Genomic DNA, 20,024 nt, shown 5'->3' with positions numbered 1-20,024 from the left:
AAGCATTTTGGACAGCCCCTACTTAGCACTAGGTGCTGTGTGGGAAGTGTTTTACAAATAACTGAGCCTCACAATAATTCAACAAAGGAGGTTCTATTATCACTTCCATTTTATAGTTGAGGAAACAGGAAAATGGAGAATAATCAACTTCACATAAGTTATGTTTCAGACTAGAACTAGAAGCCAGGTCATTAGAATCCAAATCCACTTCACCAAAGAGTCATTCGGTCAGTTGGTCATCTGACCAGTTATTCTTTTGTATGTTATGATGGTGATTTGTCATTTCCCTTTGTGATTAATGACTGTATGAACACTGTAGTAGTTTGAACAGCCTAGCTCAGGGCATGTGCTGCCTTCTTTGAGGCTGCAGGAAGGCAGGGTGTCAACTATGTTAATTATGTTAATTATCCAGCAAGGAAGTATAATATCATAGCTGTTTGCTAGGTGACATTATTCAGGTTAATTTTTTTGTTATTTTTGTTTATTTTTTGAGCCTGAATCTCCCTTTATGATCCTGAATTTTGACCTCCATTTCTGACTTGGGCAGGTTCACATCTCCTTGAACAGTCTGGTGTCTCCCCGCCCACCACCACCTCCTGGGACTTACCATGTTGGTGTCAGACTTCATTTTTTTTCTTTTTTATACTTTATTTTTTCCAATTACATATAGAAATAATTGTCAACATTTGTTTTTTTTTAAATTTTGAGTTTCAAATTCTTTCTGACTTCCCCCTGTCTTCATTGAAAGGGCAAGTATTTGATATGTAATATATGTACAATGATACAAAAATATTTCCATATTAGTAATGTTTTGAAAAACATAGCACCCTCCAAAAAAAAATAAAAAGTTTTTTAAAATATGCTCTGATTTGCATTCAGACATTATCAGTTTTCTCTGCAGGTGGGTGACATTTTTCATCTAAATTGTGTAAATTTTCATTGGAATTGTCTTGATTCTTTTAATTGCTGAGAATAACTAAATTATCCACAGTGTTCATCATACAATATTGCTGTTTCTTGTAGATTGTTCCCTAATTCTGCTCATTTCACTTTGCATCAGTTCATATAAGTCCAGGTTTTTCTGAAATCTACTTTATTTTTTCTAGGACAATAGTATTATATTGTAACCAGGTCCCACAACTTATTCAACCATTCCCGAGTCGATGGGCAACCCCTCAGTGTTCAATTCTTTGCCACCTCAAGAAGAACTGCTATAAATAGTCTTTGTATAAAAGGGTCCTTTCCCCTTTTAAAAATATCTTTGGGATACAGACTTAGTAGTGGATCAAAGAGTATATGCAGTTTTATAGCCCGCTAAGCATAGTTCTAAAGTATTCTCCAGAATTATTGAATCAATTTATGACTCCATCAACGATGCATTAATGTCTCAGTTTTCCCACATCTTCTCCAACATGGCTATTGTTCTTTTCTGTCATATTAGCCAATCTGTTAAGTGTGAGTTGATATCACAGTTGTTTTAATTTCCATTTCTCTGATCAATCGTGATTTAGAGCATTTTTATAAGACTAAAGATAGCTGTGATTACTTCATTTGAAAACTTCCTATTCCTACTTTGACTATCAACTGGGGAATGACTTTTTTTCTTATAAAATCTGGCTCAGTTTTCTATGTATTTGAGAAATGAAGTCTTTATCAGAGAAACTTATTATAAATTTTTTCAGTTATGATTACTGTGCATTTCTCTCCATCCTATTTCTTCCCCTCCCTCATTTATCTTTCTCTCTTTTTCCTTTCACTCTGACCATATTCTGACCAGAAATTTCATGATTTTCATTTTAGTTCCTTAAAATGAAAGTCATTAATTAAACTCAATTACTGGCATTCTGTCTTTGGTCTATTTTTATCATTCCCAGGTTAGAGACTGGATTTATAAAAATTTGGTGTACAAGAGGCTTAACCATCTTTGGTCCAATTGACTATCCTTCCCCCAATCTGCTGTCCCTTCTGTTTGCCTCTTCCTTTTTTCTTATCCTCTTCCCCTCCTATTTTCCTGTAAGATAAGATAGATTTCTATACCCAACTGAGTGTATTTCCCCTCCCCACTGCCACTTCCCCATCTTCCCCTCCACTGTAAAAGCTCTTTCATGCCTCCTTTATATAAGTGAGACAATTTACCCCATTCTTCCCCTTCCTATCCCCTTCTCCCAGTGCATTCTTTTTTCTCACACACCTTAATGTTATTATTTTGATACCATCCATAATATTCAACTCACACCTAAATCTTCTATTTATACTCCTAATTTGCCTTAATAGTGATAAAGTTCTTAGAAGTTATAAGTATCAGGGCAGCTAGTTGGCACAGTGGATAGATCACCAGCCCTGGAGTCAGGAGGACCTGAGTTCAAATTTGGCCTCAGGCACTTAATTACCTAGCTGTGTGGCCCTGGGCAAGCCAATTAACTCCATTGCCTTGCAAAAACTAAAAAAAAAAAGTTATAAGTATCATCTTCCCATGTAGGAATATAAACAATTTAACCTTATTGAATCCCTTAGGAGTTCTCTTACCAGTTTACTTCTTTATGTTTCTCTTGAATCTTGTATTTAATGTAAAATTTTCTATTGAGTCTTTTCATCAGGAATACTTGAAAATCCTTTATTTCATTAAATATTCATTTTCCTCCCTGATTACATTCAGTTTTTCCTGGGTAGATGATTCTTGGTTATAATCCTAGGTCCTTTATCATCTGGAATTACGAGTCCTCTGATCCTTTAATTTAGAAGCTACTAAATCTTGTGTTATTCTGACTGTGACTCCACAATATTTGATTTATTTCTGTTTGTATGTTTTTCTCCTTGAACTGGAAGCTCTGAAATTTGGCTCTAATGTTCCTGGGAGTTTTCATTTGTGGATCTCTTTCAGGAGATGATCAATAGATTTTTTTCAATTTCTCTTTTACAGTCTGCCTCGAGTATTTCAGAGAAGTTTTCTATGATAATTTCTTGAAGCATGATGTCTATTATCTTTTTTTTTGGTCATGGCTGTCAAGAAGTTCAATTCTTCTTAAATTATCTCTCCTCGATCTATTTTTCCAGATCTGTTATTTTTCAATAAAATAGTTCACATTTTTCCTTTTTATTCATTCTTTCAATTTTGTCTTATTTTTTCTTGCTATCTTATAAAGTTTAGCTTCTACTTGCCCAATTCTAATTTTTAGGGAATTCTTTTCTTCAGTGATTTTTTTGTCCCACTTTTTTCATTTGGCCAAATTATACTGTATTCAAACAAAAAATAATGTGTATCCCCAAGACTATACAATCAACTTAGCCATTGCCGTAGGACACAAGGATACCTGTGTGGTCCTGCTTGGATGGTCACAACTGCTATAACTGTTATATAGTACTGCTTGGTGGACTTGTCACTCAAGCCCCCTAAACTGATTGTTCTATGATCTGCCTTTCTCTTCCCTTCCTACTTATGACCATGTATATAATAGCTGGTTCCACAACAACAAAGTAGACAGCCAATAAAGGAGAAATTTCATGATTTTCATTTTAGTTCCTTAAAATGAAAGTCATTAATTAAACTCAATTACTGGCATTCTGTCTTTGGTCTATTTTATCATTCCCAGGTTAGAGACTGTATTTATAAAAATTTGGTGTACAAGAGGCTTAACCATCTTTGGTCCAAAACTTCTGGGGATCCACCAGCTTCCACCCCTCTGGCAGTCACAATTATAGGAATAAGCCACCTGTCTGGCTAGGTGACACAAAAGAGAGGTCTTACCAGAGTGTGTGAGCACAGATGTGCCAGAACATGGTCACATCATAAAAAAAAAAAAACTCCAAATGAAGAGGCAAGTTAAAAATTGCTGTTGGTCGTATGCTATCTTTAGATTAATGAATGTCAAAGAATTATGCCAAAAATTTTGTTTAGGGTGTCTAGGTGGCACAATGGATAGAGCACCAGCACTGGAGTCAGGAGTTCAAATCCTGCCTCAGACACTTAATAATTACCTAGCTGTGTGGACTTGGGCAAGTCACTTAACCCCATTTGCCTTGTAAAAAAATTTGTTTAAATTAGGAAATCTATAATTCCAATACCCCTGCTCATTTCCGAACTTTCCTTTAGTTACAACCCTTCATATTCACAATCTTGTGAATATGAAAAAAATAAACTCTGGTCATATAATTTGCTAAAATATAGTGCAAATGCAAGGGAAAAAATGCAAGGGCAGAACCTTCTACCCATTCATCTCCTTTAACTCCTTCTGACTACCTTTCCTGCTCCTGGAGACCTAGGAAAAAGTTCTGAAGTATTTTCAGATCACTGAGAAGGAGTAAGGGGGAAAGAAAAAAAAATGTGTGTGTGTGTGTGTGTGTGTGTGTGTGTGTGTGTGTGTTTGGGAGAAAGAGGCAGAGACAGAGAGAAAGAGAGAGAGAGAGACCCCCAAGTCTGGATTTCTGAATTTAAACAAGGATGGGGAGTAATTCTGGTGTTTCTACTTTTGGCACACCACTCCATGGGTCTTCACATTAATTGATTGTCTCTGGCATTCAAGGTCTTCTCTCATTCTGGTCCCTGTTTCTACTCCTAATTAGGTCACTTTTGAAGCATTTGTTTTTTTACCACTTATTAAGTCTACAGATAAAAGCTCAGGCCGTGGCCTTTGGTGATGCCCATTCTGTGGGCCTTCTGATGTCTCTCCCATTCAATGCAGGGAGGGGCTGGGGTATCTGTTGCCCCCTAAGTCTGATTTTCAAAAATTCACTGCTCTTCCCAGAACTCTGTCCAAAGGGTTATTAAACTGCGCATACCCTTTGATCTAGCAATACCAGCGTCGTTAGGTAGGCATCCCAAGGAAATAAAAAAAAAAGATGGAGGGGATTTACTTTTTTTTAAACTTTCCTTTTTTTAATCTTAATTAATATTTTCCCCCAGTTACATGTCAAAATAATTTTAACATATTTTTTTTAAAATTTTGAATTCCAAATTCTCTTTCCCTTTCCACACACCCTCCAATTGAGAAGGCAAGCAATTTGACACAAGATATCACACAGGCATAGTCATACAAATCATATTTCCATGGAAATCATTCTGTTAAAGAAAACAGACAAAAAGTGATAGGACTTATTTGTGCAAAAATATTTATGGCAGCTTTTTTATAATAGATAAGAATTGGTTGATGGGATGCCCTTAAATTGGGAAAAATTGAACAAGTCATGGTATATGATAATAGTGAAGTATTGTTGTCCTGTAAGAAATGGCAAGCAGGATGATTTCAGAAAAACCTGCAAAGACTTATATGAATTGATGCATAGTGACATGAACAGAACCAAGAGAATATTGTATGATGAAGAATTGTAAATGATTTGGCTAAGCCAATGATCCAAGCTTATCCCAAAGTACTCATGATGAAAAATGCTATCCATATTCAGGGAAAGACTTCCTACCTTTCTTCCTTCCTTCCTTCCTTCCTTCCTTCCTTCCTTCCTTCCTTCCTTCCTTCCTTCCTTCTGCCTTCCTTCCTTGCATACATATATAACCTATATCAGATTGCTTAACATCTCAGAGTGGGGAGGGGAGGGAGGAAAAGAATTTGGAATTTAAAATTTTATTTAAATGGATATTAAATTGTTTTTACATGTAATTGGAGGAAAATAAAATATTTTTTTAAAAGTCTCCTACATTGGACAGAGACCTCCAGGGCTATAGTTGTACTCTAGTCCTCATACACTAAATGGGCAGACTAGAAACCTTTCTCAAGGACCAGAAAAAACAGGGGAGAAAACGCCTTTAGGTGCCAGGTCCAGATCACCTTCCCCTCCCTCTCTCATATTAAGTCTTGTTCTTAAGTGAAATTCTGTCTGTTATAAGAGCATGATCCCTATGAATTCTACAAAGGGGGTAAGACACAGCAAACATCAACAATCCTCTCCTAGTTCTCTCTCTGTGCTTCCCTAAATGATCATCTCTGCCCCACTCCCTGCCCCACATCCAAAAATCTAAAGTAAATTTTTTTTTGCAAGGCAATGGGGATAAAGTCACACAGCTAGGTAATTATTAAGTGTCTGAGGCCGAATTTGAACTCAGGTCCTCGTAACTCCAGGACAGTGTTCTGTGCACTGTGCCACCTAGCTCCCCAGTAAATAATATTTCATAAGAGATCATGGCAAAGGTTCAAGTTCCAGCATGTCATAGGTGGAGGTTCCATTGTACCAACCCACCTTTCTCAAGAAAGAGGTCCTTCTGGTTCCACATGTGAGTCTTTCTCCTTCCTCCTCTAAAGGCAGTCAGCCCTCTCTGTTCTTGGTCTCTCAGCTGCTCCTTACCCCTCTCTTGCTAGGGGGAACCAAAGAAAACGTTTTGGCTCCCAGCTTCTGATCTGCTCATTAGCAGACATGCCAATCTCTTCCAAATTATTCATACCTGTTGGCAGTGGCTTGCAAGGCATGATATTAAAGGGCCTGGAAAGGGTCCCTGTTCAAGGTGTCTCCCCTCAGAGTCTTTCAAGGTAGTTAGATGGTGTGATATATAGAGTGCTGAATTGGATGTCTGGAAAGATTTTTTTAATTTTTGCAAAGCAATGGGATTAAGTGACTTGCCCAAGGTCACACAGCTAAGCAAGTATTAAGTGTCTGAGGTCACATTTGAACTCAGGTCCTCCTGACTCCAGGGTAGGGAGGTGTTCTATCCACCGTGCCATGTAGTTGACCCCTGGAAAGTGTTACTTGTTTTCAATATTCACCGTGTGATCCTAGGTAGATCACCTAACTTTGGTCTCATTTTCCTCATCTGTAAAATGGAAATAATAGTAGCACCTGCCTCCTAGGGTTACTGTGAGAATCAAATGAGATAATTTATGGGAAGTGCATTATAAACCTTAAAGCCCAATATAAATGCCAACTGTTATGACAGAGACCTAAGACTCAAAGCTCAAAATTTCTAAGAGGGTTGCTTAATGATTGGTGAACAGCTAAACAAATTGTGGTGCGTGAATAGAATGTTATTGAGCTGTAAAAAATGGTGAGTAAAATTACTACAAAGACATATGGGAAGTAATGCAGGACAAAGTAAATAGAATCAGGAAAATGATACACCGCACCTCTATAGCAAAGTCTATGCAAAGACCATCAGAGTTGGCTTCAAGGAAAAGATTGAAAAAATCTTGTTTACTTCATCTTTCCTCTCCTGTCCTTCCCCTCCTCTCCCCTACCCTTTCTTCTCTTCTTTTTCTCTCTCCTCTCTTCTGCCCTGCTCTTCTCCTCTTTTTCCTTGCCTCCTTCTTCCCCTTCTCTATAGTCTTCACACCATTTAAATTGGAATTCTTCCTATATTACACTCACTTTCCCCATCTGTGCCTTTTCACTGGCTTATCAAGCTAGGAATAACCTGGTAAGTGTTTAACAAATGACTCTTTAGGTGGCAAAAATACTTTTCAACAATAGTAATTTTAATCTGCATTAATAATATTTTCCCAATCACTTTCTGAAGTCTAAACCATCAACAAAACAATAAATCTAGCCTTGATTTACAGTATACCACAGGGATATATGCTCACACCCAAAATTTAATAATCATCTCTAGTCTAAGCTGGTTCTAGCACATTCCTGAAGTCTGTTCCCTTTTCTTGGTATGCCACTGCAGGAACACTCAGTTGTATTTCTTTTATTGAGTATCATTGATTATTAGACCCATGTTTACAGGATGATAACTTAAGCTCTTTTGCTTTTCAAAATGATGAATGATTTTTTTTTATGGGAATTTCTTTTTCTTTATATCTGAAGGTCTTTTTTTTTTTTCTTGGCCAAAATTTAATTTGGCATTCACATTAAATTTCAACATTTAAAGTTTTTTCCTTGACTTGTTTTGAGTAGTGTTTTAGAAGTCTTGGGAAGTTTGGGGGGTTTTTTGGTGTTATTTGCTGCATTACAATATTCAGGTTTTTAGATTTGTCATCTTTTTTCCTGTGGGACCAATGAGCCTCAGTTTGTCTCTATGTATCTTGTCTTTGAAGTCTATCAATACATCTTGTGTACAATTCATGTGCTCTTTTAACATTTTTGACTTTTGATTTTCTTTCACCAGATTTTTCTCCACTTTTGTATTTTTGTTTTCCAGATTTATTCATGTCATGTCTTTAGAGAAATTCTCTGTTGTAGATTCATATTTTTCTATTCTTTGAATTGTTTTCAAATTCCTCACTGGGAGTTCTATATTCACTCTGAATTTTTATTTTTTTTTTTTGTTGCTCAGTCATTTTCAATCATATCTGACTCTTTGTGATCTCATTTAGTGTTTTCTTTTTTTAAAAAATTATTTTTGTTTGTTTTTAAAATTGTTTTATCATTTAGGGTTTTCTTGGCAAAGATACTGGAATGGTTGCCACTTTCTTTTCCAATTACAGATGAGGAAACAGAGGCAAGCAGGATGAAGTGACTTGCTCCAGGGTGACACAGCTAGTAAGTGTCTGAGGACAGATTTGAACTTAGGAAGATGAAACTTTCTGATTCCAGGCCCAGCATTTTATCCACTGCATCAACTGACCAATTTCTTATTTTGTGGATTCTCTCTCCTCTTTAATCAATTTTAGGTTTCTTGGTTGTCTTATATTCTTTTAAGAGTCCTTAGGATTCCATATATCATCAAGCACTGGCTTGCTTTCCTTTGTCTTATAGTATTTATTAAGAAAGCTTGATAATCTCTTTGAAAATTTACTATTTATCTTTATTTTGAGTTTTAGGATCTTCTCTGATTTATTCACTTAGAATTTTATTTTTTATTTTTTAGGTTTTTGCAAAGCAAATGGGGTTAAGTGGCTTGCCCAAGGCCACATAGCTAAGTAATTATTAAGTGTCTGAGGTTGGATTTGGACTCAGGTACTCCTGACTCCAGGGCTGGTACTCTATCCACTCCACCACCTAGCTGCCCCCAATTTGAGTTTTAAAAGCATCTGCTGCCTTTTATGGGAAATAATCTCTGAAACCCTTAGGATCCCCAACCTAGAACCTGGATTCTATCAGAAGACAGTACATTTTTAATCTCTTGCCACATTTGACTGGAGTGGTTTTGGGTAAGGGGGCTCCAGTAGAGTCTTTGAATCAGAAACAAGAGATGGGGATCCTAAAATGGGTCCCAGATGCAAGGCTGAGATTAGTTTGCATCTCATCCCACTGCCTGAAGGGTGGTTGGGAAGAGGTGTAGTGAATGAATATTTTAAGGATCATAGTTTTTGACTGATTATTTCATAAGCATTTTTCCTATTGGGGGAGTCCTCTCTTTCTTGTCCTATAAATTCAGTTGCACAATATGATAATTCTCTTCATCATCATCCTTTGCCTCCATCTTCCTTCTTTCCTTCTCTCCTTTCCTCCTTTTTGTCCTCCTTTTCCTTCTTCATTTTGAGAGTTCAAGGCATCTAGTTTAAAAAGTATTTTGTTCCATAATAGAAAATGCAGCTTTGAAGATTCTTCTCCAACAAGGTTGTGACTATGCATGTGTTAAAATTATGCAGAGGGCAGCTAGGTGGCACAGTGGATAGAGCATTGGTCCTGGAGTCAGGAGTTCAAAATTGGTCTCAGACTCTTAATAATTACTTAGCTGTATGACCTTGGGCAAGCCACTTAACCACTGTCCCCCATTGCCTTGCCAAACCCAAAAAACCCAAAATATCCAAAATAAAGTTATACACAGTTCTATAATAGATGATATTATGGTAGTAATTATCCAATACATTTTCATATATGATACCAATCAAATATTGTTATTAATTACCCACCACATACCAGATAGTATTCTAGACACTATGGATACTATGTCAAGACCCTTGAAGACATAATTTAGCTAGAGGAACAATGTGTAGATGAAAGGTTCATTGATAAAATTCTTGTGATCTAAATTTCTTCTAGCCAATTGATAAAATTATAGGATATAAAGAGAAAGACACAGATAGATACAATGAAGTGTGAAGGCTTTAGAGGAAATGTGAAGAAATGTTTATACTTTTAAAGGAAGTAAGACATTCCCAGAATGTTTACTTGCTTAAAGAGGTGGGGGGGGCAGGTATCACATGAATCTCACTCTTACCCAAACAGACAAAGGAGAATGGAACACATTCTTATGCATGCTTCTGCATATATGTGAGTCTGCGGGTGGGTGTGTACAGAATTTTGATTATAATTTGGTGGAATTATAGGGAAGCTAGCTAGCCATTCAATAGCAGATGGGTCAGCCACACCTTCTGATGACCCTTAAAAAGCTTGCAAGCTCTGCAAACACAGACTATCTGAAGAGCCAGATGTGTTCTCTCTGGTAGAAAAGGAAAGAATCAGTTACAGGTGACATGGGGGATAGAGCACGGACCCTGGAGTCAGGCGTACCTGAGTTCAAATGTGACTGACCTCAGAGCCTTAATAATTACCTAGCTGTGTGACCTTGGGTAAGTCACCTAACCCCATTGCCTTGCAAAAACAAAGCAAAACTAAAGAATCAGTTATGGGGATGGACCCAGCTCTTGAAAAGGAATTGATTTTTACCTTTTGACTGCAGCTCTTTCTTCTGTGTCTGGTGGATGGGAGGGGTTTTCTCTCCCGTCCTCCACTCCCTTCCATTGATATTGTCACCTAGCAACGGGGTAACTCTTACAAGCGCTCACAGATAGTCATTTGCTCAGTCAATAAACATTTATTAAGCACCATATACCTAACACCAGCCTAAACTCTGATGATACAAAAATGAAGAATAGTTCCTGCCCCCAAGCAGCTTGTAATCTTTAAAACAAATTTTTTTTATGGCAATGGGGGTAAAGTGACTTGCCCAATCGTCCACAGTTGGACAATTATTCAGTGTTCAAGGTTGGATTTGAACTCAGGTTCTCACGACTCCAGGGCCAGTACTCTATCCACTGCACCACCTGGCTGCCTCCAAGCAGCTTATAATCTAATGGAGGAATGACAACATACAAAAGAAAGCTAAAAAGAGAGGGAGGGGAAAGTATCTGGTGAAGGGGTATAAGGGCAAAGTTGAGAGCAGGGTCGCCTGGGTAGGAAATAAATGATTGACTTTAGAAATCCATTTTCTGAGTTGAGAGAAAACTGTTCTTGAGTTTAGTCAAGATTTGAAGAGGAGGGAACGATGATATTTGTCCTCCATTCTCAAAGAAGGCCATGGCATCAGGGAGGTGATGCTAGGACAAACACATGGTGAATATGAGTGGGGGGGCTGTGCTAAGTGCCCAGCCTCATTTTCTCCTCCAGAGCCATCTAGATCCAGTGACCAGATAGGAATCAGGATGACTGGAGAAGACCTTGGATGCCAGACAATTAGGGTTAAGTGACTTGCTCGAGGTCATACAGCTAGTAAGTATCTGTGTCTGAGGCTGGATTTGAACTCCCAACCCCTTGACTGCAAGATCAGTGCTCTGTCCAGTACTGCTGCACCAAGCTGCCCCATCTCCAGTCTTTCTGATGCATGTCTGGCCACCAGACCTAGACGGCTCTGAGGGAGAAACTGAGGCTGGTGACTTAGCAAAGCCCACCCCACCCCCACTCAAGTCCAATTCATGTGCTTGTCCTGGCATCACCTCCCTGATGTCATGGTCTTCTTTGAGAATGAAGGGCACAAGGCAGAGGCAATGAATGAGTCACTCCTCTTATTCAGCTGCATTGGGTCCTTATAGGAGATGGCATCTTGGTTGGTGGGTCATTCTGCTGCTGGGCCAGGTTACGGTTACACGGGTCATTCAGCTGCTGTGACTCTTCCTAGAACCTGGCTGCAGCTGCTGCTGGCTCTGGTTATGCCTTGGACTTCTGGTGACTTTTATGGTTCTCCCAGTATTATTGGCTGCCTGGGTTCCCAGAATGTTTACTTGCTTAAGATGTGGGGGAGGCAGGTATCACATGAATCTCACTCTTTAACAAAACAAAGGAGAATGAAACACATTCTTATGCATGCTTCTGCATATATGTGAGTCTGTGGGTGGGTGTGTACAGAATTTCCATTAGGAATACATTAAATTCAACAAAGCCAAAAAACAGGATAATAGGGAAAGAAAACAGGTTTAAGAGGAAGGGTAGAGCTGGGGGAGGGAATACTCATAAACAAAACAAATTTTGACTGGATGGTAAAAGAGAGGAATAAAATGTAAGAAAGTCTAAGAACTAATCAGTAGACCTGAGAGGAAGACAAAAAGGGCGAGAGTGGAATAGAAACAGATGACTTTAATTCCATATCACTAGTTTTGATCACATTCCTTCTTTTACACTTCTTTGTTAAGGGGAGGTCATCGAGAGGAGAAAGTATGAGGACAGGGAGGAAAGAACACAATAATCCTCACTGTGATTGTGAATGAGATGTACTCACCTATAAAATGGGAGTATGGAAGGGAGTGTGTAAGGGACAACAATGCCAGCGCTTTTGGAGAACATGGTCACCAACAAGAAAGGCACCAGTCTGAACCTTCCCATTTCATTAATAAAGTCCCAGGAGTGGTTATTTGCCGAGAACTGGGCAGAGGCTAATCATGAGATGTCTCATTAGCAGCCTTACAAAACTGCTTTACATGCTTATGAGGTTGAAATCTTAGCCATCAGGCAGATCATAATAGAGTTATACATTAAGATTCTGAATCCAACAAACCTTCCAACATGAACCATTCCATAGGTGACATTTTGGTGTTGTTCGGTTGTTTCCATTGTGTCTGTGTTTTCTTGGCAAAACCATTAGGCTGATTTGCCATTTCCTTCTTCAACTCATTTTACAGATGAAGAAACTGAAGCAAAAGGGTTAAGTGACCTGCCCAGAGTCATCCAACTGAGTGTTTGAGGTCAAATTTGAATTCAGAGATTCCTGACTTTAGATCTGAAGCTCTGGGCTCTCTGGCACCATTTAACTGCCCTAGATGGTATTTGGAATGTTCTTCATTTCAGAATCTGAGTCAACAGTGTCTCTAACTTTCCAAACTAAGTTGGCATTTGTTGTTACTGTTTTTGTTTAAAGCAGCAAACGTGATTTCAGAGCATCTCTATGAGACCAGAATTTCTAGCCAAGTAAAAGAACTTCTAAATAAAAACAGTAGGATTTCTTTTTTTTCTGCTTTCTTTTGGATTCTGGGCATCCTAAACCGCAGAGATAGTTAAAGTTGCTTCATTTTGGGTAATATAATTTTGGTGTTGAAGAGACCTAAGAGGTTGTAGGGATCAGCAAAAACATCTAGTGTGCCACATTGTTGCCCATTTGGCTCAGAAGTCTCTGAAGCATGCCAAAAAACATTAGGGAAGAGAAATTGCCATACCTAGATGGTACCCACTGCTCTGCCCCCATCCTAATCTCCAAGTTGAGAGCTTGTGACTGATTCCTGAGTTTCTTTGTGTGTGTGTTTACATTGATTTTGGATGAATAGTAGTAAATAAAAAGGAGGAGGGGCAAGGGATTTACAGAACTTAAAACATGGGAATAATCCTCAGCAAAAATGAACGTGATATTTCTAATGTATAATTCTGATCATGTCATTCTTCTGCTGGAAGGGTTCCAGTATCTTCCTCATACCTTTAGGATAAAATCTGAACTCTTCTTGGTATCTATAGCTCCTTGGAGATGGGCTCCAACCCACTCTTTCAATTGGATTACACATTATTCCTTTTCATGTACTCAATGTATTAGCCAAAGGGTCTACTGGTCAGTCTTCAAACATTCCATTTTCTCTCTCATCACCAGATCTGTGTATAGACGTCTGTGTATAGGACATCTCTCTTCTACTCTGACTCATAGAATCTCTTGCTTCCTTCAAAATTTAGCTCATGTCCCACATTGTTAAACCTTCCCCTGCATCCACTAATTTCCTTTCCATGTTATTTATATTGACTTCTTTGTGTATAGGATTCCCTTTCCCTGGCCCCCCACAGAGTAAATTTGTGGAGAGCAGATGATGTTTCATTTTTGAGTTTTGTGTCTCCAGGACCTAGCACAGAGATCGACATTTAAATTTTTATTTTTGTAATTTATTGTCTATTATATGCCAGATACTATAGATGCAAAGACAAAAAAAAAAAAAGTCCCTGTCCTCAGGGAGCTTACATTCTTAGTCTAGAAAACACGTGTAAAGGAATAAGAGCAGATGAGGAGTGATGTTGATTGTTTTTTGTCCTCTGTTCTCAAAGAAGACTGACATCAGGGAGGTGCTGCCATGGCAAGTACGTGAATTGGATTTGAGTGAGGGGATGCTGTGCTAAGACACTTTCTTCTCCAGTGACATCTGGGTCCAGTGGCCAGATAGGAATCAGGATGACTGGAGATGGCCCTGGTTGTGAGGCATTCAGGGTTAAGTGACTTGTCCAAGGTCACCCAGCCAGTAAGTCTCTGAGTCTGAATTTGAACTCCCATTGTCCTGACTCCATGATCAGTGCTCTATCCACTGTGCCACCCAGCTGCCCCTATGAGGAGGGGACTAAGATGGTGGCCACCAGGAACCGATTCAATTGGAGGCAAATGATCCAGAATGGAGGAAAGCTACTTTTTGAAAGCTCTGAAGTCTGAGAAGGAATCTAATGGGAAATGACCAATGTATGGGAAAGGATTTTATGAAATGAAAGGAAATTTCCATATAAATTTGAAAAACAAGTTCATCCAGTGTTGAATAGCAGGAGACGAATAAATGTATTCAGTGATCTCTTCCCTATCAGACCAACTCTAATATTTATTTTCTTCCAGGAATGCTATTGGGTCGATTCACAAAGGTGGGCATCTTGAAGCTACTATTGATCTGCCTCTTCCTACCCCAAGTTGCCATGAAATTTCGCATGGTGAGAATGATACTGTTCCTGAAATCTTTTTAGGGATTCTTTACCATCCAAAAACTGTCCCATTTTCCCCTGAAGCTCATATTTGGGGTAGTGAAAGCTCTAGGTGGAGCCAGCTCCCAAAATGGATATATTGGAATGGAAATAGCTTTGGTTCCTTCTTCTAAGGCTTCTGTTTCATAAAATCGCCTCAATATCTTTATTTCTTAGGTCAGCTGGTATTTCCCTTAACTAAGTTTCTGTGTGGGTCTATTTACATTAGGAAACACCAATGCTCTAGAAGTATGAAATCACCATTACTCACATTAGCATCCCTACTTAATAATAGGTACGGTAAACAAACAGTCATTAATACTTAATCAAATAATCAAATATTTATATATCGGAAAATATTCTGACTTATAAAGGAAAAACACTGGAAAACTTTAATTTTTCTAAATTTTGGGAAAACTTTAAAAATGTTAAATTTTGGGGAAAAATTATTTGAACTTTTAAAATTTTTAAAGTTTTCTCTGTCAAATTAAAATAGTCAAAGATTCTCAAGTAGAAAATCTCTTCAGTGGATCCTTGCAATATAAAGGGCACCCTCATAAATCATTAATGAGTCCTTGTAGTGTATTCTAGGTGTGGAACTGGTTTAGCTATATGGGCATTAATATAGCTCCCACATTCCCTTTCTGATTCACTCATCCTATCTACTCTGCCCCCACAAATGCACATTTGGCATCTTTCAGAAGTCAGGAGGCAAATCATAACTACGACAAAAATTCTCTCTTAGAGTATGTTTCTACTATTTACCGTGGGTGGTTCCTGCATCCTTACTGGTGTTTTCCATTTATTAAAAAAAATAATAATAATCAGTCTCCACGGTACCAAAAACTTTTTTTTCCAGTTTTGTTAAAAATTTTATTTTATTTTACCATTACATGCAAATGTAGTTTACAACATTCATCCATTTGCAAGTTTATGAGTTTCATATTTTTCTGCCACCCTCTCTTCCCTTCCCCTTCCCATGGTGGCAATCTGATAAAAGTTGCATAAGTGTAATTGTATTTAACATATTTCCATATTAGCCATATTGTAAAAGAGAAATTAGAACTAAGAGGGAAAAAACCCATGTGAAAGGCAGAAAAAACATAAAGATTAAAAAAAGTGAACATAGGATGCTTTGTTGTGCATTCAGATTCATAGTTTTTTCTCTGTATCTGTATAGCATTTTCCATAATAGGTCTCTCAGGATTATCCTTGATCACTGAACTTCTGAAAAGATCTGCCTCCATCATAGTAAATCCTCTTACAATTGTTGTTAATGTGATACCACCAACGTTTAAAAAATTATGGATATGTTTTTTAACCTCATTAATGTTTTTTTCCCTAATATACCTTGTTCTCCTCTTTCTAGAAAGTCATTTCAAAAGACAAAAAAGTTATAAAAGAAAAATTAGTAGAAGTAAACATTAGCTTGAAAAAGTTTAAAAATATGTGCAATATCCCTTTTCTTGTATTCTAGATCATGAAGATAATCAATCTTTAGAGAATAATTTCAATTTTAGAGACATCTGAGAAGTCTTGGGGATCAAAGAAAATGCTTACTCCTCCACTGTATTGTTCATGTGACCTGGAAGTCTGATTCTATTTTGGTAACTCTAGCTTGAGGAGAAATGTCTCCTAACTCCATAGAAAATTTGAGGAGTTTAATAGGTTTCCATTAGTATACTTTGAAGGAAATGAGAGATAGCTTTTTTTTTTGCAGGGCAATGGGGTTAAGTGACTTGCCCAAGGTCACACAGCTAGGTAATTAGTAAGTGTATGAGGCCAGGTTTGAACTCAAGTCCTCCTGTCTCCAGGGCCAGTGCTGTATCTACTGCATGACCTAGCCACCCCAAGAGATGAATTCCTTGAGGAAGAGATGAGTTGTAATTTCCGAGGGATTGGCAACAACTGGTGAACAGGAAAAAGGTTTTTTTTTGTAGGTGATAATACTTGAACTGAACCTAGAAGAGAGCTAAGAAGGTAGAGGTGAGAGCTAGAGAATTGTAGGTTTAAGGGATAACACTTATGCAAAGGAAGTCATAGGTAAGGAACATCAAATTAACTAAAGGGTGGAGTGTGTGAGGGGGAGTTAGGCGTAATGAGCCTAGAAAGTTAGACTCTAGCCAGATTGTGATGGTCTTGAATGTTTTTGTACTTTATCCTAAAGGCAATATGAAACCATTGAGACTTTTTGAGGAGGGAAATAACACGGTACAATCTGTGCTTTAGGAATATCACTTTGGTTGTTCTGAATGGATAATGGATTAGAAAGTGGAGAGAATGGAAGCGGATAAACCAATCAGAATGATTTTTCAGCAGTCCTGTCAAGAAGTGATGATGTGAGGGGCAGCTAGGTGGCGGAATGGATAGAGTACCAGCCCTGGAGTCAGGAGGACCTGAGTTCAAATCCAGTCTCAGACACTTAATAATTACCTAGCTGTGTGGCCTTGGGCAAGCCACTTAACCCCATTTGCCTTGCAAAAACCTAAAGAAAAAAAGTGATGATGTGCATAATGGGAATATAAATATTTAATTAACCACATGAGCAATTCCATGTTATTAGAAGTTGTTCTGTAGGTTGGAATGTTTGTTGTGTGTTGGGAATGAGATAAATACTTTAAGTATTTGAAGTAATGTGTTCACCTCCTAAATGTGATAAATGACTACTATTGACGTTTGTATGTCTCCTAAATCTACCAAACAATTGAAATACACTTACTAATGATGTAAGAAAAATAAAATTTTGATTCCTAATTCCTTTTCATCATAAACTTAGGTAACCAATTACCAACAGAACTTAGATGTATCTGATAAGCCTGAGCCAGAATCATAAGGTTCTAGATCACAGCCATTGATTTGCTTTTGGGTGGTTATCTGAACTGAATCCTTCATTTCCCATGCTAAGGAAGATTCAAAGATAGTATGGTTTCTCAAGATTGCTACTGATTGTTGGAGAGGTAACACCTTGGAGGGTGAAAAATGATCTCCATTTGGGAAAAGAGAGAATCCTATTGTCAGCACCAGTATGAGATTCACTTATTGGGAGCTTTAGGTTTGTTCTGAGATACTTGTATTGTTGAGTAGATAATATGAGTATTAAGGAGTGATTTCAGGTATGGGTGAGTATAACTCTTTAGTCAGCATATATAATGATAGACTAGTTTCTCACATACTGTAAGCTACATTTTGCATTGAGGATAGGTTGCTGGCGAAACAAAAGCAAGACCAAAACACAATATTCTGTTAGGACAAAAAGAAAAGAGATAAATCAGGTCCAAGATTGATTTCTGTTATTTTCCTCTTAACAGGGTTATTATGAACCTGTTACTTCTCCATCCTTGAGATGGAATCCTTTTTAGGGAATTCCCATAAGGGAGATGAATGAAATCTTATTTTGAACTCATAATGGAATTGTTAAATCCCTTTTAATGTTGTCCTTTTTGTATTTTTTTCCAATTACATTCAAAGATGGTTTTCAACATTCATCTTTTTTGAGTTTCACATTTTTCTATCACCTTCCTTTCCCTCCCCACATCTCCCCATGGCAGTGAGTAATCTGATAAAGATTGTACTCTTACAATCCTGTTTAAGAATTGCTAAATTTTAAGAGAAAGTTTGTTTTTATTTTTGTAAAGTGAAAGTGTCCTTCCTACTAGCCCCATGTCCCTGGGTGGAATAGAGATAAAGCAGAACCTCGTAAATAGCTACAGTGCTCTATCTGGGGGAATACTCCAAGAAAAATTAGGAAACTGGAACAGCTTCAGAGGCTTGTAACTGATAAAGACAAAATAACTGGAATAACAATTTAAAAATACTCCCTTGCAAAATACTGAAGATTTCTTAGAACAGATTTTATGGGAAAAGAATATTTCTCTCTATGAAAATACAAAAAAAAAGCTAAGCAATTATAAAAATAAAAAACAGCTGGTTTGGTTTTTATTAGACTAGCCTCCAGGTAATGGGAAACCAGAACAGCAAAGGAAGCATAGTGAATTGATGATGGGTCAAGTGATGCATTACCTGAGGGGATGCTAGACTGTGGATGACCCATGGTGCATCTTATATGCTTTATCAACTTGGAGAATTTTTAAAGATGAAATAGTTAGACACTAGAGCTTCTAATAGAACAAAGATGGGACAAATTTGTGAAGACTTTTTTTTTTAAAAAGAATGAAGAAGAAAGAAAAAAAATGAAGAACCAGAAGCCACCTGGTTATTTAGTCTATCAATCAGGTACCAAGTCCATTAGCTTAGATCACAATGATGTTCAGAATTTTAGGATGATTAGTAAGGAGGAAGGACAAACCATTAAAACTATAGTAAATGGGAGGGGGCACAGTGGATAGAGCACTGGCCTTGGAGTCAGGAGGACCTGAGTTCGAATGTGACTTCAGATGCTTAATAATTACCTAGTTGTGTGACCTTGAACAAGTCACCGATCCCCACTGCCTTGCAAAAAAATATTAAATTAAATTTTAAAAAACTACAGTAATAGAAGATGGAGGATTAGTGGATTTTTCATGCCTGGAGGAAGCAATAGCCTATTCCCTACACTAATGGGAAATTCTCGTAATTATATCTGGACTTGACTTAGAGTATGGAAAGACTAGAACTAATAGAATATGACAAGAATAAGAGGAGAACATTGCCTAGAGCATTTCGGAACAGTCACCTAGCTGTACCCTCTTTCTTCTCGGGAGAACTCAAAACTGAAGAACTCATCCATGACAGCTCTGAGTGTAGATGCTAGCTCAGAAATGAAATACGCTCTTTCTCTGTAAAACAGAAAACCCAACAAGGGTAATAATGCTTTTGGGGTCAGAATAATAGGAACCAAGCCAATCCTGAGAATTATGGGCAGGGCAAGATAGATCAGGAAATGAAGTCCTATGAGAAGGGAGCTGTGGTTTAAATAGGACAGCTAAGTGGTACAGTGGATAGAGCTATGGAGTCAATATGATGTCTTCCTGGGTTTGAATCTGACCTTTGACACTTATTAGCTTTGTGACCCTAGCCAAGTCCTTTAAACCCCATTTTCCTCAATTTCCTTGTCTGTAAAATGAGCTGGAAGAGGAAATGACAAACTATCCCAGCGTCTTTGCCAAGAAAAGCCCCAAATGGCATCATGAATAACAACAGTGATTTTCAATTAATGGAGTGAACTATTAGTGGCAAATCATAGTGAGAATTCAGAGATATTGAGAGAACCTTCTCCTTCAGCATCAAAGAAAAATGTA

At 37.8% G+C, this 20,024-nt stretch overlaps 1 protein-coding gene across 2 annotated transcripts in view; it reads left to right on the top strand.

Annotated features, from left to right (window-relative positions):
- LRCOL1 (leucine rich colipase like 1) overlaps nucleotides 1-20,024 on the top strand; it is a 40,072-nt gene that overhangs the window by 6,006 nt on the left and 14,042 nt on the right. For both annotated transcript variants that reach the window (XM_074205149.1, XM_074205150.1), the window contains one exon: nucleotides 14,666-14,757. In XM_074205149.1, coding sequence (XP_074061250.1) covers nucleotides 14,666-14,757 — 92 coding nt within the window. The remainder of the gene's footprint in view (nucleotides 1-14,665; nucleotides 14,758-20,024) is intronic.

The sequence above is a fragment of the Macrotis lagotis genome, chromosome X (assembly GCF_037893015.1).
Source record: "Macrotis lagotis isolate mMagLag1 chromosome X, bilby.v1.9.chrom.fasta, whole genome shotgun sequence".
Lineage (NCBI taxonomy): Eukaryota > Metazoa > Chordata > Mammalia > Peramelemorphia > Peramelidae > Macrotis > Macrotis lagotis.
Note: the sequence above shows the minus strand (reverse complement) of the source record. Positions and strands in the feature narration are given on the sequence as shown.